The following is a 23,621-nucleotide window of genomic DNA, read 5'->3' on the forward strand; positions in this document are numbered from 1 at the left end:
CTTTATTTGGGAAATATTATTATTCTATTCTCTTTCCCTAACAAAAAAATGTCATGGTCCTAGGAGTCAAAAAACTTACTTTCAATATCCCTGACAGAATGAACTAACCACTTAAACTGGAAGGTAAGACTTATGAATTTTAAATGTGGGACTCAGGTCAAAAGACCAATTTAAAAGCTGATATCATATGTCTAAAATAACATAATATCTCCTTCAATTACAGTAAATTTATAACTGTTCTGATTAGCCATGCTGACATACACATAGGAACTATGCCTAAACCAAATTAATTTAAAAGAAAACAAAACAAATCCATAACCAATCTTGAAAAGTCAGGAGATCAATAAATAGTATGCTCTCAAAGCAGGGAACATTAAACACTCAGTAGTTTATATAATTTTATATACTAAAAATGAGGAAATAAAAAGGATATGGGAATGGGAAGTACATATGGGAAAATCAATTTCATCACTTTCTTCATTTTGATTGTATTGCTTTCTTGTCTTCAGGAGGGAAAATTTTGACTTCAAAAGTAACAAAATACTTGAGCAGGGAATTTACATCTTTCAGTTCTAAATGGTATTCTTGAGTTATTTTCTCAACAGTCCATGTTTCTGGATGAAGTTTATGATTATTGAGAAGTGTTAATGCTTCTACAATGGATATTTTGCCTTTGGGAATGTTCTTAATATTCAACATATCAAAATGGTGGCCTTTTGGCAATCTGAATTCCTTTGATTCTTGCTGTGTTTCAGTAGTTTTCACCCACAGGGAAGATACGGGATCTGTGGACTCAACATACACTTCTTTTAGTAATGAGAGCAGCCTGTCATCTTTTCTAGCAATTTCTCCCTTAACTTCTGGGTTGTAGCTCATCTGCTCTCGCAGGCTCTTGGTGGAAGGGTGCCTGGGAGCTGCAGAGGGTTTCGGCTTGCTGATTTCCCATTCTGCTCGGTTCTCTATGTTGAAATTCCTGATCGCGCAGGTCACCTGAGCCCCCATCTCTTCATAACATGATGCCCTCAGGTTCACAACGCACATGGGAAAAACCGGGGAAGCAACATTAAGACAGGCAGATAGGCAAGGATCAGATCTAGAGAATGGAGGGATTAAAGTGTTAATTCCAAGAGCCATTCCTCCACCCTTATCAAAAACCTGCCACTGCTCCAACCTGTTGCTAAAGTAACCTGTCCTAGAAATTGCCCTTCCCTATAGGGAGCTATAAGGTTGTTAATTAATGGGCCCTGGGTTGTTCCATCCTGTACCTAGGACATATTAAAAGGGCAAAACACCTCCTTGGGAAACCAGGATACCAGCTATGGCCCCCTTCTCCCATGCGGGAGAAGTCTATGTTACCCCTTTTTAAATAAACCCTGCTTTATATGCTTGCCTCGGTGTGCTTCTCTAATGTTCAAACTTCAACATGTGAGGGAGTCACCAGTATCAATATTATCTATAGATATCTATATATCTATATCTATCTGGACACACACACACACACACACACACGTGTTTGTGTGTGTGTGTGTGTGTTGTAAGGCTCTGTTGCAATGAGTATTATACATTTGCTGAGTCAATATGATTATGAAACTGCTAGCATCTATATAATATTGCCTTATTCTCACTGACTAGTGAAGAAAATATACAATGGAAATGAAAACGAGGACGCAAGGAAAGAATCACTCAGTAATCTTAGCCAGGATAGCCATACTGAAAAAGAGGGTAGAGAATCACAGGTTGACATGGTGATTATTCTATGTTTCAGTCCAAAAAGTTAATGGTCACTGCATACACAGAGCCAGATAACCTTTGGTATGTAGTGCTTAGTAAAATTCAGTGTTTTTCATGGTTTGAGAAATCAACAGGAATTCTAGTTCTAAAAAGTTAATGAAAGTTATCCATAATCTAACTTTTACTTCTTAGATCACTGAACCATAACTTGCTTTCTTTACAAAGTGTGATTCTTTACAAAGACTTGCTTCTTTGAAGTTCCTGAAAAGCAAGATATCAATTAGTTTGCTTTGAATTCTACCACCTGTCCTCTCTTTCATTAACAGATAGTAGTCTCCTTTGTGGAAGTGTCTTGTTCCAAAAGACAGTGACTAGCCTGGCTGTATAGAAGCAATACAAAGATTTTTTTTTTTTTTAGTTGTAGATGGACAATACCTTAATTATTTATCTTTATGTGGTACTGAGGTTCAAACCCAGAGCCTTACACATGTTAGGTGAGCGCTCTACCACTGAGCCACATCCCCAGCCCCCAATACAAAGATGTTTAGCCTCATTGGGACTATTGATATCATGGGATCAGGCTGATAGCATCTTAACAATAAGGAATAACGTTGTGAAGAGCTTTTTTTTTTTTTTAATTAAACATCAGTCCTCCCTCTCACATACACATTATTACAAATCCTTCCCAGTAAATGCACACTTTCATAAACATAATGACTAGATACCCCAAAATAAGTTTATACTAAAAAATAAGTCAATAGGCTAAACGCGGTAGTGCACGCTTGAATCTCAGCAGGTTCAGGAGCCTGAGACAGGAGGATCTCAAGTTCAAAGCCAGCCTCAGCAATAGCAAGTTGCTAAGCAACTCAGTGAGACCCTGTTTCTAAATAAAATACAAAATAGGGCTAGGAGTGTGGCTTAATGGTTGAGTGCCTCTGAGTTCAATCGCTTATACTCCCCTCCACCAAAAAAAAGAAAAGTTAATGGGATATTATCAGATACATTAGCTAGTGGTTCAAAGATAATTTCTTCAGATCTCTATGCCCTTCTTGAAAGCAATTGTGCTTTTGATTTCTTTCAGGATTATGGAAAGAATTGGATAAAAAACAGATCTTTCTCCTCCTAAGATATGAAAAGAATGTCACTGAAGAACTTTAAATGAGATTAAGAATCATACAAACTATTTGTGTTAGTAGGGGTTGGGTACTTTCTCAATGTAAACATTTAAAGAGATGCACATGCAGAATAAAATTCAAGAAGTCTTAGACTCTAACCAGTAAGTTTGCAACTCTTGTTTACTAGAATTCTGTTTAAACATTAGATATCCAAAATAAGTTTTGGGTCCTCCTTCCTGTGGTAGAATAAGAACATCCATAATATTGGTTAAATGCTGAGATCCTACTTTGCTAGGTCATCTGTCTAGGTACTAGTTGGAGTTTCTCATCACCAACAAACCTACAGAGCCAGTATATTCAGTACCCCAGTACCCAAGGTTCAATGATATTGAGTCAATGATTCATGTAATTTTCTAACTGAAGAATTTTCACTGAGGGTAATATAAGCAATTACTGCCTGAAATTAGAAATTATTAATAGCCTCTTAATGACATTTTAGACACTTTCATTTGAATTTCTTATCTCTTCTTTCCCATGCAGTATTGATCTAGGACTTTGACAGATTATGCATATCCTCGAAGATCAGTTTGCTGGTTATCTCCTACCTCTATCTCAAACTCTGTTCAAAGCCCAGAGAGTTGGCATGAGAAGGAAGAAAGGAGAATACATTTTTTTTTTTTAAATTAGCTGGCAATACTTACAATCATCTCCTTTTTCTTACTTTTTACTGTTTCATTGCTTAGTGCTGATTGATATCCCTGAAGCCAATATTCAAAGGTAGTCCTTCTGTGTGGGACACATCATTAGGGAATTCTTTCATCCACAATTCCCTGGCTTCCTAATTTATTGGTTCAGTTTGGATTAATGTTAAGGACTGAGCAGGAAGTTTTCAGACCTAATTCAGGTCTTTTGATGTAACGAGACTGCAAACATCTAGGAAAAACAAGCTCAGAACTCTTCATTACATTTGTACCAGCTCTCCTGAATACTTACCACAATATTTCTTTACATAATTGGTTCTGAGCTGTGATACCCTATACCAGTGAGTTTCCTTCTATTTTGGTTCTCTAGTTTTAGCTTTGCTATTTGATGTCTTGCATTTACCTCTGCATTATGATTGGCCTTTACTCAGACATACTTACTTCCATTAATCTTGGAAATAGGCTTCATCCATTAAGCCTACATTAATTGGCTTGAAGTCCCTATCTTGGGCATGTAACCTGGATAGGTTCAGTAAGAGATATATCTTTATATATCTCCAGTCTACTCTTCAATCACTCATACTCACTCCAAACCCATATCTTAGCTCCTACCACATGTTCTGCAGAACTCCTAAGGTCACCTTGACTAATAGACTTGCAGCCACCCTAGAAATGATTACAGTGAAAAGGCTCAGGTACAATTGCCTGACTCCATGTTCACTCGCCATTCAAAATAGGGAAACCAGGCTGACCTATTGCCTCTTTTTCTAGGGGCCTGACAACTCTCCTTTTTACTATTCTACTTGATTAAGTGCTGCTCCCCTTCCCTGACTCAGGCAAAGGCAAGGCCCCACTGAGGTGGATGGCACAAGGCATCCATCCATCCTCTGGAGGAGCACAGTATGTTTCTGGGAATGGGCTGGTTTGTTTTTGTATTCCATTAATTAGTTGCGACTTCTCATATGACCATTAAGTATGAAGGAAAAATACATGACTTTCCCAATCAATGCAACTACTTCTAAAGAATAAATCTGTTTGCTCTAAATGCAATGATTCAGCTGTGGAACGTAAATTGTTAATGTTTAATGAGAAACCCCCTGTAGGAAAAACAGTCAAGGAAGTTTTTGAGAAATTAAATTAAAATCTAGAGAAGAAAAATTAATATTAAGAAGACATATTAGTGCTTGGTACTGGGCAATTTGTTCATGTTCCTGTGCACAATGGTTTGATGCTCTTACTCTTGTTTGATTAAAATTAGTAGCCTCTCTTTTCAAGTTAACCACTTGCCATAACCACGGTGCCTGTTCTACTCACTAAGTAAAGAAAGAATAGTCAAAATACAGGCCAATAGTCTGGGACATTTCTAAATATTATTAAAAGCTATCTAAGCGGAAACAGCTCAAAGCAAAATGCGAACTGAAAGTAAAAATGCTTGCTTATGCATAAGCCAAGATACAAGGTACCTTCTTCTTATCTAATTGTAGCTACGTAATATTTTGTTTCTTTGAATAATGATTTTTGTTTTGTAACCACAAAATTCTGTGAGCCTGCCAAAATGAAAAGTATATATGATTAACTTCACAAGTAAAGAATCAGATTCAACACCTTCACTCTTGTGTCTATGTTGTTTCTCTGCCGCCTTTCGCCGACTCCTCACCACCCCTCTCCTGAGACCCCCTGCCTGAGCTGGACTCCCCGATAATTAAGCACATGTACAAATTAGTGAACCTATTGCATTATGGAAATCAAAATTATTCATGGAAGGCCAGTGCCTTCTTTTATATATATATTTTTCAATCTTTATAAGTGATTCACCTTGTGCTTCTTCCATTTGTATGGTCTCAAACTTGGGGAATAGCTTTTGTCAATACTTTGATTCTACTCTTGCTATACAGAAACCACTCTAAAACCTAGTATCATAAAAACAATTGTATTGTGTTTATTGCTTCTTTGAATGAGGAATTTGAACACACTATGGTAGAAGAAAATCTTTGTTGAAATTAGGAAACATGGTGAGAAGTGACTGGAGTCATCCAGAGGTACCTTCACTCTCATGACTAGCATTTGATTTTAGTTACAGTTTGGGACCTAAGCTGGGAGGTGGGCTGTGAGCCCGAGAACCTGTATATGGACTCTACACGGACTGAGCTTCAGGATAGCATGTTGGTCCCAGAATTTCTATATAATGACTCAGTGATTCAAAGGCAAATAGCCAAGGAGAACCACATTAAAGTATCATGGCCTATTTTTCTGGCCAGGAGGGTTCTGCTGTGTCATTTCTGTTATATTATAGAAGTTAGAAGCAACTCATTAAGGTCAACTCAGATTCAAGGAAATTGACCTAGCAATGGAAGGAACATCAAAGAATCTGCACATATGTTTAAAAACCATTAGAGTCAACACTTATGATAACTGTTTATATATTAAATCTTCACTCTTACAACCTTTTTTTTTTTTAAAGAGAGAGTGAGAGAGGAGAGAGAGAGTGAGTGAGTAAGAGAGAATGAGAGAATTTTTAATATTTATTTTTTAGTTCTCGGCGGACACAACATCTTTGTTTGTATGTGGTGCTGAGGATTGAACCTGGGCCGCACGCATGCCAGGCGAGCGCGCTACCGCTTGAGCCACATCCCCAGCCCCTTACAACCTTTTTATACATGCCAGATACAGGATATGAGTTTGTTTAGTGCCTAGTGGGAAAGGGTTAGTTTGCTAATCACTTAATGTACCCCTAGTGGAAATGTCTGCTCCCATGTTTAAGCCTCCTTACAACTCAGTTTAATTTTTTTTTAGTTGTTGATACACCTTTATTTTTTATTTATTTATATGCAGTCCTGAGAATTGAACCCAGTGCCTCACACATGCGAGGCAAGTGAGCTACTGCTCAGCCACAGCCCCAGTCCCTAATTTTTTCTTTTTAAATATTGTTTCTTTAACAGTTTTACTGAGGTATAATTCAAATACCACACCACTAGTTCATTTAAAATATTAAATTCCATAGTTTTGATTATATTCAGATGATTATACTATTACCATCAAAACCAATCTTGTCACATTTTCATCATTCCCCAAAGAAACCACAAACCCATCAGCAGTCACTTGCCAATACCCCGAATCCAGGTCTTGGAAACCACTAATCTATTCCGTGTGTGAAGTTTTGCCTATTCTAAGGTGGGTGCAGTGGTGCATGCCTGTAATCCCAGTGGCTCTTGGGAGGCTGAGGCAGGAGAGGAAGTGGCTTAGTGGTTAAATACCCCTGGGTTAAATACCCAGTACCAGTGAGAGAGAGAGAGAGAGAGAGAGAGAGAGAGAGAGAAATTTGCCTATTCTGGCCATCTCCATTTCATATAAATGAAATCATAGAATCTATGTCACATTTGTAACTGATTTCTTTCACTTAACATAAAGGTTTTAAGATTCATCCTTGGGGCTGACTGATTCCTGCAGCCTGCCCCGCGGCTACAGAAGGTGGGACGCCGCAGAGAAGCGATTAATTAGCAAGCAGGGAGGAAAGTGGCTGCCATTCGGTGGAACCCCGCCGGCCAAGACCGCACTGACCCCCGGGCTGAGTACGGGATTTCAGATGGGGAAGGAAGCGATCCAATCCCATCCCCCACAACGGAAACTCCACCAAGGCAATCAGTGGCCACCATCTTGGAGAGCTGAAGTATCCACCGCCACTCTCCGACAGACTGCAACAATAAAACAGGTCTGTGTCACTCAGCCCATCCCCCACACATCGGGGAATTCGCATAAAACCTCTCCTAGGCTTTCCGGGGGAGGGAGTATCAGAGTGAGCCCGCATAAAGACTAGGGGAAAACTAGAGACACCTGACCTTCAACTCCCCCTCCCATCAGCAGCCAAAACGAAACCTGTCTAGCCAGCGCTGGGGGAGGGGCAAGCAGAAAAAAACAAAACGATAGAGTGCCAGGGATCCCAATAGCCAATTGTGCGACCCTGGAGATCCGGGCTGACTGATTCGCCCGGCCTTCCCCCGCGGCTACAGAAGGCAGGGCGCCACAGAGAAGCAATTAATTAGCAAGCAGGGAGAAAAGTGACTGCAATTCTGTGGAATCCTGCCAGATGAGCCCGCACTGACCCCCGGGCTGAGTACAGGATTTCAGAGGGGGAAGGAAGCGATACAGTTCTATCCCCCACAACGGAAACAAAACAATAGAGTGCCGGGGTTCCCAATAGCCACCCTCCACAACCAACAAACGGCAGGCCTAGAGTACAGTTTGAACTGCCGAGAGCCATCACTCAGGGGAAATCTGGTCTAGCAGGAGAAACCAAGACTACCAGCAGAAACCAGGGGACTAGAGGCCAGGCCCTCACGACTGGGCGACTGGAAACCGCAGGCCCACCAGTGACAGTTCACCCACTGACTGCGTAACTGGACGGTAGGAGAACGCCCACCCACCGGCTACCGACTACAGGACTGGGTGCCTAGAGATCGCCCGCCCACCGGCGACAGCCAGCCTGCTGTCCGCGCGACAGGGCGGCTAGAGTCCACCCCCCCGCCGGCAACCGATCACCCGCCCGCTGCCTGAGATACTGGGTGGCTGGAGACTGCCCACCTGCCTCGACGGGGAGCTGAAACCAAACAGAGACAGTCCAGTCACACAGCCCCATCAGGACACCCCAGCAAGGAGCCTGGGGCCCGTCATAGCAGAGTAGTGATGTCACTGGAGCTCGGCCGTCGGAATTCCTTCCCAGCAGAATCCACATTAGCAGGAACAGTTTAACAACACAAAGAAAAAACAACAGAGTAATACAGAACCAAAACAAATCTATAGAAGAGAGCAGAAACACGGCAATCAAATAGAGCTGGAAAGTAACGTGGAAAACATGAGAAAACAAGGGAAAAAAGGAGTACAAACAATGCAGGACAACTTAATTCTACAGGAGGACATAGAAACATCAGAAGCAGGGATAGGGAAAGAACTCAAGGCATACCTAACTTGAATGGAAAGGAATATTAGGGAAGACATAAGACAGCAAGTCCAAGCAATAAAAGTATATTTTGAAAATGAATTAAACAAACAAATTCAAATGGCAAAGAATGAGCTCTACCAGGAGATAGAGATCTTAAAAAAAATCAAACAATAATCCTAGAGTTGCAGGAAAATATAAACCAAATTAAAAACTCAAACGAGAATATTACAAACAGACTTGATCAAGTAGAAGTCAGAACATCAGATAATAAAGACAGGGTTTATCAACTTGAAAAGAATATAGTCAACACAGAAAAGATGCTTAAATCCCACGAGCAATCTATTCAAGAGATATGGGATGTCATAAAAAAAAACAAATTTGAGGGTCATCGGGATAGAAGAAGGCACAGAGACTCAAACCAAAGGAATGGACAGCATATTAAATGAAATAATTCTAGAAAACTTCCCAGAGATGAAAGATGAAATGGACTGCCAAATCCTGGAAGCCTACAGGACCCCAAACATTCAAAACCATAATAGAACAACTCCAAGACATATAATTTTGAAGATAGCCAACACACAGAACAAGGAGAGAATATTAAAAGCTACGAGAGAAAGGAGGCAGATTACATTCAGGGGTAAACCAATTAGGTTAATGACTGATTTTTCATCACAGACTTTGAAAGCTAGAAGATCCTGGAACAATGTATTTCAAACGCTGAAAAATAATGGATTCCAACCAAGAATACTGTATCCAGCAAAATTAAGCTTCAGATTTGACAATGAAATTAAAATCTTTCACGATAAACAAAAGCTAAAAGAATTCGCAGCCAGAAAACCAGCACTGCAAAGCATTTTGAGCAAAATACTACAAGAAGAGGAATTGAAAAATAGTGCCCAAAACTAACAGCAGGAGGTATCTCAGTAAAGGGGGAGGAAAATAACCAAAAAGTAAAACCAGCCAAACTAAAATAAATAAATAAAGAAGCATGACTGGAAGTACAAATCATATCTCAATTGTAACCTTAAATGTTAATGGCCTAAACTCACAAATCAAGAGACATAGGCTAGTAACCTGGATCAAAAAAACAAATCCAACAATATGCTGCCTTCAGGAGACTCATATGATAGGAAAAGACATACACAGGCTGAAGGTAAAAGGTTGGGAAAAATCATACCACTCACATGGCCCTCGGAAGAAAGCAGGAGTGGCCATACTCATATCGAATAAAATCAACTTTAAACCTAAGTTAATCAAGAAGGATAAAGAAGGACACTATATACTGTTAAAAGGAACCATCCAACAACAAGACATAACAATTATCAATTTGTATGCACCAAACAATGGAGCTGCAACGTTCATAAAACAAACTCTCCTCAAGTTCAAGAGTCAAATAGACCACAACACAATAATTATGGGTGACTTCAACACACCGCTCTCACCATTAGACAGATCCTGAAGACAAAAACTGAATAAAGAAACTATTGAATTCAATAGCACAATCAATAACCTAGACTTAACCGACATATATAGAATATATCAACCATCATCAAGTGGATACACGTTCTTCTCAGCAGCACATGGATCCCACTCAAAGATAGACCATATATTATGCCATAAGGCAACTCTTAGTAAGTATAAAGGCATGGAGATAATACCATGCACCATATCTGATCACAATGGAATGAAATTGGAAATCAATGATAAAAGAAGGAAGGAAAAATCCTACATCACATGGAAAATGAATAATATGTTACTGAATGATCAATGGGTTACAGAAGACATAAAGGAGGAGATGAAAAATTCTTAGAGACAAATGATAATACAGACACAACATACCGGAATCTATGGGACACAATGAAAGCAGTTTTAAGAGAGAAATTCATTTCTTGGAGTTCTTTCCTCAAAAAAAGAAAAAAGCAACAAATAAATGAACTCACACTACACCTCAAAAACCTAGAAAATGAAGAGCAAAACAACAGCAAATGTAGTAGAAGATAAGAAATAATTAAAATTAGAGAAGAAATCAATGAAATTGAAACAAAAAAAAAACCACTGAAAAAATTGATAAAACTAAAAGTTGGTTCTTTGAAAAAATAAATAAGATTGACAGGCCCCTAGCCATGCTAACGAAGAGAAGAAGAGAGAGAACTCAAATTACCAACATACGGGATGAAAAAGGCAATATCACAACAGATACTACAGAAATACAGAAGATAATTAGAAAGTATTTTGAAACCCTATATTCCAATAAAATAGAAGATAGTGAAGTTATCAATAAATTTCTTAAGTCATATGATCTGCCCAGATTGAGACAGGAAGACACACACAATTTAAACAGACCAATAACAAAGGAAGAAATAGAAGAAGCCATCAAAAGACTACCAACCAAGAAAAGCCCTGGACCAGATGGGTATACAGCGGAGTTCTACAAAACCTTCAAAGAAGAATTAATACCAATACTTTTCAAGCTATTTCAAGAAATAGAAAAAGAAGGAGCTCTTCCAAATTCATTCTATGAGGCCAACATCACCCTGATCCCAAACCCAGACAAAGACACTTCAAAGAAATAAAACTACAGACCAATATCTCTAATGAACTTGGATGCAAAAATTCTCAATAAAATTCTGGCGAATCGAATACAAAAACATATCAAAAAAATTGTACACCATGATCAAGTAGGATGCATCCCTGGGATGCAAGGCTGGTTCAATATACGGAAATCAATAAATGCTATTCACCACATCAATAGACGTAAAGACAAGAACCATATGATCATCTCGATAGATGCAGAAAAAGCATTTGACAAAGTACAGCATCCCTTTATGTTTAAAACACTAGAAAAACTAGGGATAACAGGAACTTACCTCAACATTGTAAAAGCTATATATGCTAAACCTCAGGCTAGCATCATCCTAAATGGAGAAAAACTGAAGGCATTCCCTCTAAAATCTGGAACAAGACACGGATGCCCTCTATCACCACTTCTATTCAATTTAGTTCTCGAAGTACTAGCCAGAGCAATTAGACAGACAAAAGAAATTAAAGGCATAAAAATAGGAAAAGAAGAAATTAAATTATCGCTATTTGTGGATGACATGATAATATACTTAACAGACCCAAAAGGGTCTACAAAGAAGCTGCTAGAGTTAATAAATGAATTCAGCAAAGTGGCAGGTTATAAAATCAACACGCATAAATCAAAGGCATTCCTGTATATCAGCAACAAAATCTCTGAAATGGAAATAAGGAAAACCACTCCATTCACAATATCCTCAAAGAAAATAAGATACTTGGGAATCAACCTAACAAAAGAGGTGAAAGATTTATACAATGAAAACTACAGAACCCTAAAGAGAGAGATAGAAGAAGATCTCAGAAGATGGAAAAATGTACCCTGTTCATGGATAGGCAGAACGAACATCATCAAAATGGCGATATTACCCAAAGTTATCTACAGGTTTAATGCAATGCCAATCAAAATCCCAACGGCATTTCTTGTAGAAATAGATAAAGCAATCATGAAATTCATATGGAAAAATAAAAGACCCAGAATAGCAAAAGCAATTCTAAGAAGGAAATGTGAATCTGGAGGTATAGCGATACCAGAGTTCAAACTGTACTACAAAGCAATAGTAACAAAAACAGCATGGTACTGGTACCAAAACAGGCAGGTGGACCAATGGTACAGAATAGAGGACACAGAGACTAATCCACAAAGTTACAACTATCTTATATTTGATAAAGGGGCTAAAAACATGCAATGGAGGAAGGATAGCATCTTCAACAAATGGTGCTGGGAAAATTGGAAATCCATATGCAACAAAATGAAATTGAATCCCTTTCTTTTTTTTTTTTTCAGCCACACTTCTTTTAATGTCCTTAGATATTCATCAGAGTTACAGTTTAACAGAGTACACAAATATTTTATAGAGGATTTTAAAGGGCTTTGTTTTTATAAAGGTTTAATTCAGTAAAAATTATCAGTCCTATTTTTTAAAATTTGGCAATGAAGAAATGCTTATATTCCTTTTTAATATGCATCAGACCTTTCATTTAAAAAGTATAAGATGTATTTGGAATATTTTCCTAAATGAATTAGAATCTTCAGAAATTTTTAATGGACATAACTATCCCAGGTTTGGTGACTTCAAATTTAAACATAAAAGTTATTATTTTAACTACTAAAAATGTATGATTTGCATTGTCAGAACATAGTAATCTCTCAGAAAAAGTAGCAAGAAAAAAATATTTTCATGTGGAGGGTCATAAGCTTTCCCACTTGGGCAATATTTCTCTGTTCATGGAACCAATCAACAACCAAGGTCAAATGCTACAAAATATGTTTTATGGATTTCACAGAAAACACACAATCATTTCTTTATTCTTTTTAGCATATGAAAATATAAATGGAGTATGACAATCAATATATTCACTTGCCCAATATGAATATCTTAGACTTTAATAGAATACTAGCAATATTTTAAAAATTAAATCTATCAAATATAATATATATTTCAGCCATCTAACATGTAAATTGTCTGTATGAATATAGTTAGCCAGTTAGTTATAAATTCTGACTGATTAGTCCTTTCTAGGTGACATAGATACAACCCTACTATGTCTATTAGAATCACACTAATTTGTTTTCTTGGTATACATCTTGTTTGGCTAAATAATCCTGGAGATTATTTTATTTATTTTTTTATTGGTTGTTCACAACATTACAAAGCTCTTGACATATCATATTTCATACATTAGATTGAAGTGGGTTATGAACCCCCCATTTTACCCCAAATGCAGACTGCAGAATCACGTCGGTTACACATCCACAATTTTACATAATGCCCTATTAGTAATTGTTGTATTCTTATTTTTTTTCTTTTTTTTTAATTGTATTTTTCTATTGATTATTTAAAGCATTACATAGTTCATGATATATCATCTTTCATACATTTGACTCAAATTGTGTTTTGAACTCCCATTTTCACCCCAAATACAGATTGCAGAATCACATCTGTTACATATTCACATTTTTACATAATGCCATATTAGTGACTGTTGTATTCTGCTACCTTTCCTATCTCCTACTATCCCCCCTCCCCTCCCCTCCCCTCCCATCTTCCCTCTCTACCTCCCCTGCTGTTGTTCAATTCTCTCCCTTTTTTTTTCCTCCCCCTTGCCCCTCATAACCTCTTATAATTCTATGTATCATTGAAGGTCTCCTACTATTTCCATGTGCTTTGAATCCCTTTCTCTGGCCATCCTCAAAAGTTAATTCAAAATGGATCAAGGAGCTAGATATCAATTCAGAGACTCTGCGTCTGATAGAAGAAAAAGTTGGCTCCGATGTACATATAGTGGGGTCGGGCTCCAAATTCCTTAATAGGACGCCCATAGCCCAAGAGTTAATAACAAGAATAAACAAATGGGACTTACTTAAACTAAAAAGTTTTTTCTCAGCAAGAGAAACAATAAAAGAGGTAAATAGAGAGCCTACATCTTAGGAACAAATTTTTACCCCTCACACCTCAGATAGAGCCCTAATATCCAGAATGTACAAAGAACTCAAAAAATTAAACAATAAGATAGCAAATAACCCAATCAACAAATGGGCCAAGGACCTGAACAGACACTTCTCAGAGGAGGACATACAATCAATCAACAAGTACATGAAAAAATGCTCACCATCTCTAGCAATCAGAGAAATGCAAATCAAAACCACCCTAAGATACCATTTCACTCCAGTAAGATTGGCAGCCATTATGAAGTCAAACAACAATAAGTGTTGGCGGGGATGTGGGGAAAACGGTACACTTGTACATTGCTGGTGGGGCTGCAAAATGGTGAGGCCAATTTGGAAAGCAGTATGGAGATTCCTGGGAAAGCTGGGAATGGATCCACCATTTGACTCAACTATCTCCCTTCTTGGACTATTCCCTGAGGACCTTAAAAGAGCGCACTATAGGGATACTGCCACATCAATGATTATAGTGGCACAATTCACAATAGCTAGACTGTGGAACCAACCTAGATGCCCTTCAATAGATGAATGGATAAAAAAATGTGGCATCTATACACAATGGAGTATTATGCAGCACTAAGAAATGACAAAATCATAGAATTTGCAGGGAAATGGATGGATTAGAGCAGATTATGCTAAGTGAAGCTAGCCAAGCCCTAAAAAACAAATGCCAAATGTCTTGTTTGATATAAATAGAGCAACTAAGAACAGAACAGGAAGGAAGAGCATGAGGAAAATACTAACAGTAAACAAAGACGAATGGGGGGAGAGAAAGGGAGAGAGAAGGGAAAGCATATGGAAATGGTAGGAGACCTTCAATGATACACAAAATTATAAGAGGTTATGAGGGGCAAGGCGGAGGGGGGGAAAAGGGGAGAGAATTGAACAACAGCAGAGGAGGTAGAGAGGGAAGATGGGAGGGGAAGGTAGGGGAGGGGGGATAGTAGGGGTTAGGAAAGGTAGAAAAAAACAAAAACAAAAACAAAAAAGATTCATCCTCGTTGTAACACCTATTAATATCTTATTATCTTTTATGATTGAATAATATTACATTATAGGGGTATATGATGCTTCATTTACCCATCCGTTTATGGACATTTCTGTTATTTCCAATTTCTAACTATTAGAAACAAGTGCTGTGAACATTTTGCACAAATTTTTGCGTGAACATATTTTCATTTCCCTTGGGTATATAATTCAAAGCAGAATTGCTGGATTATATGATAATTCTATGTTTAACTTTTTGAGAAAGTGCGAGACTGTATTCCATAGCAGCTGAATCATTTTCATTTCTACCACTACCATGTGAAGGTCCAATTTTTTCTTATTCTCAGTAATATTTGTTACTATATGTCCTTTTAGTAGATATGAAGTAATATTTCTTTGTGTTTTTGATTTGCCTTTCCCCAATAATGGTTTTGAGTATCTTTTTTTTATGGGCGATATTACTTATCTCCTTTAGAGAAATATCTATTTATAAACTTCACTCACTTTTAAATACCTTTTTGTTATGTTGTAATTATTGAGTTATAAAAGTTTTTATATATTTTAATAGCCAGTTCCCTATCAAGTACAATAGTCTGCCTTTATCCATGATTTCATTTTCCATGCTTTCAGTTACTTGTATTCATCCATTGTTTGAAAATATTACATGGAAATTTCCAGAAATGAAAAAAAATATCATAAGTTTTAAACTTCACACAGTCTTGAGTAACATGAGAAAATCTCTTACCCTCTGCTCTGTCCTTCCTAGGGCAAAATTCATCCCTTTGTCTACTATATCCATACCGTATATACTACCTGCCTGTTAGTTGGCAAAAACACAGTTTATGTATAGAGTTGAATAATGTCTGACATTCCAGGCATTCACTGCTCATTTGAGAGGTATCCCTTATGGATAAGGGGAATTAGCAAATATTCTTCCTCATACTGTGGGTTGCTTTTCTTGAACATTCTTAATAATATTCTTTCTAGCACAAACACTACAATTTTGATTGTTTTTAGCTACTTTATGTCCTTAATGTCACATATATGAAGCCCTTTCCAAACCTAACTTCACAAATATCCATTTTTATGTTTTCTTCTCAGAGTTTCATAGATTTAGATTTTATATTTACATATATGGTATACTTCAAATTTGAATATGGATGAATATGGAACTCCAATTGTCCCAGGAACAGTTATTGAAGGAATTATTCTTCATTGAATTATCATGCCATCCTTGTCAGATATCAATTGACCATAATACAAGGATGTATTTCTTGACCGTAAAATTCTATTCCAATGACTTATATGTATTTATTTCTTATCAGAATCACTTATGGTACCTATTAACCATTTTTTAAAAAATATTGGGGATTGAACCCACAGGAGCTTTGCCACTGAATTATATCACCAGCCATTCCTGTTTTTTATTTTGGCACAGTGTTTTACAAAGTTGCTGAGGGTCTTGCTAAGTTGCCAATGTTGGCATTGAACTTCTGATCCTCCTGCTTCAGTCTCTCAAGTCACTGAGGCTAGAGGTGGCACTGTACCTCACTGTTGTCACCATTTCTAAGAAAGGAAAAAACATATCTGACCATGAAACAACACCATTTTAATATCCTCATAGATGACAGGCAAGTTAACCCATAGCCTAAAATGGAGATTCAAATCTCCAAATGAGACTTAATTCACCTGAAAAACAGGAATTTCCTGGATTACAAGGTTCCTATTAATAGAATGAAGCAGAGTGTGCCCCAGTGAAAGCTGAAATTAATTAAGTTGAACTGTATTTTTTTAAACTGATCAAGCATCACATTACTGGAAGAGCTGATGCAGGGTGGTAGCTTAGTTTGAGTGTTTTTTTTTTTTTTTTTTTGTTAGTTTGTTTTGTTTTTTTAAACAACAAGCTTCTTTTACGTAGTTCAGTGAGGCTGACCTCTGGTTAATTTTTTTTCTTCCATTAATCACAATTTTTATAACAAAATATATATTATATCTAGTTCTTTTATTTATTTATTTATTTATTTATTTATTTAGAGTATCCGGGATTGGGCCAAAGGGTGCTCAACCACTGAGCTACAACTCCAGCACTTTTTAATTTTTATTTTGAGACAGAGTCTTAATAAGTTATTGAGGCTGGAGCTAGGCATGGTGGTACATACCTGTAATTCCAGCAACTTGGGAGTCTGAGGTAGGAGGATTGTGAGTTCAAAGCCAGCCTCAGCAATTTAGAGAGAGGCACTTGCAAGTCAGTGAGACCATGTCTCTAAATAAAATATTAAAAAGGGCTGGGGATATGGTTCAGTGGTTAAGCACCCCTAAGTTCAATTCCCAGTACCAAAAAGATAAAGGCTAGCCTCAAACTTGAGGTCCTCCTGTCTCAGCCTCCCAGTTCACTGGGATTACAGGTATGCACCACTACACCTAGACCAATTATATATAAGTCTTAAAAACTGATTTCACGCTCTAAATAGACTAAACCACTTCTTCGCAAATCATGTTGTTCATCTTTAAAGAAAATGAGCTTGGCAGCCCCACTGCAATGTGAGATTCTACACAGAATATTCCAGTGTCAAAGCAATTAGCAGGACCCCTTACTGACAAAGTTGTTTTGTAAAAATCAAAGTCTTTAATTTAATCTTTACAAATGAATGTTTCAAACTGCTATGATAGTAGAAGCTACACACTAAAACTAATTTTAAAAAGGATATAATCATATATTTGAATCAATTAACATTAAATTTTGGTAAGAAAAAAGTATATAAGGTCAATTTAAGAGTGAGAAATTACAGCATTACTGGATAAAAATAAACTAGAAATGGAACTATCAAGATGCACAAAGGAAAATCTTAAATGATGTTTTAATATTTAATAATGTGTACACAAAATATTCAGACAATGATGAGTATAAGCTATTTTGGACTGGGCATTTGTATTCATGCTGAGTGTACTAAGGAAATGAATAATCCATGGCAGTATAGCTCATCTAATTCAAGAACAGTTCTTAAAAAAACAATATTTTAATAAGAGTTTCACTTCCAAAGTGTGTGAAGATCATGAGATAACTATTCGTGTGTGGGTGTTTGCACTGCCTAAATTTGTAAACTTATCCACTAGCAGCTGGGATCAATTACTTGCAAAATTCCTAATAATCTGGTAGCCCAGACCAAAATATAATGATTTGTATAATTTAGTCAGTTATCTGTAACTTGAAATAAGAGAAATTACTCAAACTGTAGCACAAATAAGAAGCTATTTATTCCTGTTGAGTATTACAACTGAAAAAACAAGTTATAAAAGAGAAAATATTAAGGCATAATACATAGGCAATATTTCCTAATAGCTCAATTATCAAGCCCTGCATAAATCAGAAATTGCTTGGCAATCAACTTTCTAAATATCCAATGCAAGCTGTGTCGACTGTAGCCTGTCTCTAAAATCTTTCTAGGCTATGAATATAAATGTAGAGGACATTGATATGATGGATTACATTTCATTCTTTCTCTTACTTGCCTATGCAGGTTACCCAAGCTCTTCACATTCTTATCCAGTTTTGGGGTGCCTAATCATGTCTCATATGGTTAATGTTATGCTCTGGACAATTTTGTTGATATGAGGACAACAAAAGTCACTTGAAGATGGCTGAGATTGAAATTGTGAAAGAGGCACGGGTGATATCATTGCAGGTAACTGAATCTACAAAGTATCTTTAGATATTTTGATAAATCTAAGTTGTGCTTTATTTCTTATATCAAGAGGCATGTCTGTCTTCCTTCAATGTATTATACTTTATCACATGAGTAAGATACAGAGTGACCATATGATTTATTGTTAAATCTAGGAATGAAAGGGAGTGCTAAACAACTGAGACATCAGGTCGCTGCATAATCTAGGACTGTGTGGAGCTTTTGCCTAAATAAGAAGCGATTTATTCCAGTTTAGTACTACTATTGAAAAGTTATATTAGGAAAATATTATGGCATAATACATAGGCAATATCTCCTAATAGGTCAATCATCAAGTCCTGCATAAATCAGAATTGGCCATTCTACTACTTGATCTCTGTTGCATGTATTCTCATTTATTGCAGAGTTCCTTATATTTATTTATTTATTTATTTGGGATTGAACCCAGAGTCACTTTACCACTAAAATACATACAAAATCCTTTTCATATTTTATTTTATTGAGACAAGGTCTTGCTAAGTTGCTGAGGTTGGCCCAGCAACTTGTCATCCTCCTGTCTCAGCCTCTGGAGTTGCTAGGATTACAGGTATACACCAAAATGCCTAGTTCACAGTTCCTTATTTTGAAAGCACCAGCACATTCTGCTTACATTTAAGTCTCACATACCTTTAGAGAAGTTGCTATATCCCAGGATTGAAAACAATAATTGAGATAGGACATCATAGTTTTCTCCTACCTGCTTGACCTCAAATTCCCCTGTAAAAAAGTGAAACAAACTTCTTTTCTTTTTTTAAAAATATTTATTTTTTAGTTGTAGGTGGACACATACCTTTATTTTATTTTTATGTGGTGCTGAGGATCGAACCCAGTGCCTCACACATGCTGGTTGAGCACTCTACCACTGAGCCACAACCCCAGTCCCAAAACACTTATTTTCTAATTCTTATTTAGCCTGGAACTCTTATTACACAAAATATTTCCTGGTTATGTTTAATATACCATATTTTCAGACCTTTTAGGCACATTTCAATTTTAATTTATGGTTAAGAATAGCCCCTCCTATTTAGTATATATTTGAACTAATATGAAATTAGGCATTAAATCTCAGATTCTTGCATTTATAAATACATGTTTTCAAACAAACATATATGCCTCTTTTATTTATAGAACCAAAAGTGGGATACAGGGAACAGAGGAAGAATAGTATGAAGAGGAAGAAAGAGAAGCTAAAAAAGAAGAGAAAGAGAGAGAGAGAGAGAGAGAGAGAGAGAGAGAGAGAGAGAGAGAGAGAGAGAGAGAATGCATAAAACCATTCTTAAGAATCATCAATACTGAACTCAATACTTCAGAATTATTGAATACAGGAGAAATTTTATGAAAGTAGTTTTTAAGAAAGATGTCAACTAGGAAACCTTGAGTCACTTATTAGTTTTTAGAGTGAAAACTTTGGAACCAAAAATAGGCAAGTAAACATTATTTTGTATTCCTTTCAGCACACTGATGATATTTTGTGGTGTGATGGATTGAAGTTGTTTCAGATATTCTACAATTTCAGTGATTTTCACCCACTGAGACTCTATTCAGATAAAAAGATCAATCTAAATTCTGATGGTTAAGAATTGCGTATGCCACTTTTCAATCATATTTCAAGAAATCAACTAAAGTACCAAATAATTCCAAAGCATTTTTGTCTGATCTCAACCCTTTGGATCTGAGTTTCAATGAAATAAAATTTTAATTACTCTTTAACATAAAGTAAAAAGCAAGTTATAAACAGAAACATTATGACAAAAATTAGAGGGTTGTTTTATTGTGTCTTGGATTTTAGTGTTTTAAATGACCTTAAAGAAGCATTTTCACATTTTTCATTACTTAAAGATTATAGAATCTAATATATTCCTATTGCTTTGTTTACTTTTTCTATATTATCATAAAACTCTGAATAATATATTCTTAATCCTACCTATTAGTGAGTATGACTTACACATTATGGTTCTAATCAACACACACACACACACACACACACACACACACTCACACACATATAAAGTCTAAATTATTAATTGTATTTTTTTGCTCTATAGCTTCTTTAGTTGGTTTCTGTTTGGAGGAAGTATCCTGTGGTGAGAGATGTATGTTAAAGTCACATAGTAATATTGTGTTGTGATCTATTTAATTCTTAAAATTGAGAAGGGTTTGTTTGATGTACACAGATGCTCCACTGTTGGGGGTATAAATATTTATGATACTTATGTCTTATTGATGCATAATTCCCTTAAGCAGTATGAAATAACTTTCTTGGTCCATTAACTTTGACTTAAAGTTCACTTTATCCTATATGAGGATATAAATCTCTGCTTGTTTATGAGATCCATGTGAATGACATGCTTTTTCCCATCCTTTTACCTTCAGTTTGTGGATGTCTTTGCTTATGAGTGAGTCTCTTGGAGACAGCATATTGTTGGCTCTCTCTCTTTTTTAAATTTATTTTTTAGTTATAGTTGGACATAATACCTTTATTTTATTTACTTTTATGTGGTGTTGAGGATTGAACCCAGGGCCCCATATGTGCTAGGTGAGTGCCCTACCAGTGAGTCATGACCCAAGCCCCCCCCCCCACCTTTTTAAATCTAATCTGCCAGTCTATGTTTTCTAATTAGTGAGCTTAGGCCATTTACATTCAATGTTATTATTGAGATATGATTTTTGTTTCCTGTCATTTTTATTTATTTCTGGTTTTTAATTTGAATTAATTCCTCTTTTGATTGACTATTCTAGTGTAGTTCCTCCTTTTGCTAGTTTTCACTTTATTTTTCATTTTTTCTTTATGAAATATTTTACTGAATTATGCTTTGTAGTATGGGCTTTCTAGTTGTGAATTCTTTTTTTTTTTAATTTATTGTTGGTCGTTCAAAACATTACAAAGTTCTTAATATATCATATTTCACAATTTGATTTAAGTGGGTTATGAACTCCCATTTTTACCCCGTATACCGATTGCTGTATCACATCAGTTACACTTCCATTGATTTACATATTGCCATTCTAGTGACTGATGTATTCTGCTGTTTATCCTATTCTCTACTATCCCCCTTCCCCTCCCCTCCCCTCCCCTCCCCTTTTCTCTCTCTACCCCCTCTACTGTAAATCATTTCTTCACTTGTTGTTTATAATGGAAAGTTTTTATTTCATTGTCAAATCTAAAGCTTAAGTTTGCTTGGTATAGCATTCTTGGCTAACATCCATTTTCTTTCTGAGCTTGGTATATATTATTCCAAGATCTCCTAGCTTTGAGGATCCGGGTTGAAATATTAGCTGAGATCAAGATGGGCTTCCCTCTAAATATGACCCATTGCTTTTCTTTGGCAGCCTTTAAAATTCTATCCTTATTCTGTACATTAGGCATTTTCATAATTATGTGGCTTGGTGTAATTTGTTGTAATTTCTATATTTGAGGTCCTGTAAGCCTCCTGTATTTGGTTTTCCATATCATTCTTAATACATGGGAAATTTTCTGATATTATTTCATTGAAAAGATCATGCATTCCTTTGGTTTGTATCTCTGAGCCTTTGATCTTTTCATGTTATCCCATACTTTTTGGAAGTTCTTTCCATGGTCTCTAAACATCTTTTCTGCATGGTCAACTTTGTTTTCAAGATTATATATTTTGTCTTCATTGCCTGAAACTCTGTCATCCAAGTGGTGTAGTCTGCTGGTGATGCTTTCCAATGAATTTTTAATTTGGATTATTAATTTTTTTCATTTCAAGATTTCCAACTGATTCTTCTTCAAGATCTCTATCTCATTATTGAAATGATCTTTCACTTCTCATATTTTCTCTCCAATTTCATTTCTTATTTCATCTTTTACTTCATAGATGAGTTTAACAATGAACTTTGTAAATTTCATTTCCTCTACTGTGGTGTCAATGGAGTATGTTGTTGAGATATTCTGTGTTGTTTATGATTTCTTCCCTGCTTTTTGTTATTGTTTGTCTATCCATCTATCTAGATGGGTTTAATGCTGTAAAAATTTTATCTTATGAGTTTATATTGCCTGTCTATATTACTAGACCCTCACATGTTGGGGCGAGGGTGAGCACAATGGAAGCAACAATCTACGCAAACAATATATAGCAGTAGACTAGGTCCTTAGTTTCTAATTTGATATCTAGTGTTAATTGTTACAATATGTAGAAATAATAGGATCAGCAATTTCCATCAGTAAAACAGTAAATAATCATGCTTATGCCTTGCTTTAAATCAAACAATAGGTGTTGTCTATGACTTCCACTATATTAATTATTGCTTTGATATTGTTGGTAGGGACAAATGTTACATCAATTTGTATTTAAAGCTGTTAAGAACAGAGTTCAGTATGAGGAAAGAAAAAATAGGAATGTAGAAATGTGTTTTCAATTTAAAATGGTGAATGGGGCAGATTTGTGATAACCTAGGATATGTTGTCAATGTGAATAGGGAAGAAAATATAGAATATAAAGAAGGAAAGAGAGAATGGAATTTAGATGTCATCAATAGAAAAAAGAGACTGGGAGACAAGTGAGATACAGTAGTAGCAAAGATGATAAAAAACATAATCAAAATATGCTAATCAAAACGCTAATCCTCAAAATGCAGAGCATGGGAAAATAACACCTTTAAAACAAGAAAAAAAAAAGCTAGAAATGAGGAGAAACAAATATGTATATGGATAGGAGTCCTTGAATCAATCAGTACACATTCAAATAAAACAAAAACCCAATATAGAAACCCCAAAACAAAACAAAACAAAGCAAAACAAAAACAGGAAAAATCTTGGTGAAATGTTAAGAAATTAAGGAGTTGTTTCCAATATGGTGGACAAAACAGTCACTGAGCCCATGTGTTCACTGTCTATGCCCAATTTATTTTCTTTTTGTTTCTTCTTAAGGTATGATCTAACCA

The 23,621-nt window shown here is 36.2% G+C and overlaps 1 protein-coding gene across 1 annotated transcript; it reads right to left on the bottom strand.

The window, feature by feature from the left end:
- Positions 1 to 340: 340 nt before the first annotated feature.
- On the bottom strand, positions 341 to 1,033 carry LOC308639671 (NADH dehydrogenase [ubiquinone] 1 alpha subcomplex assembly factor 4-like). The gene has a single exon (XM_081277942.1). It carries the CDS (start codon positions 1,000 to 1,002, stop codon positions 478 to 480), a length of 525 nt encoding a protein of 174 aa, XP_081134068.1. The 5' UTR covers positions 1,003 to 1,033; the 3' UTR covers positions 341 to 477.
- Positions 1,034 to 23,621: the final 22,588 nt, after the last annotated feature.

The sequence above is a fragment of the Spermophilus citellus genome (assembly GCF_964194105.1).
Source record: "Spermophilus citellus genome assembly, chromosome: X".
Classification (NCBI taxonomy): Eukaryota; Metazoa; Chordata; class Mammalia; order Rodentia; family Sciuridae; genus Spermophilus; species Spermophilus citellus.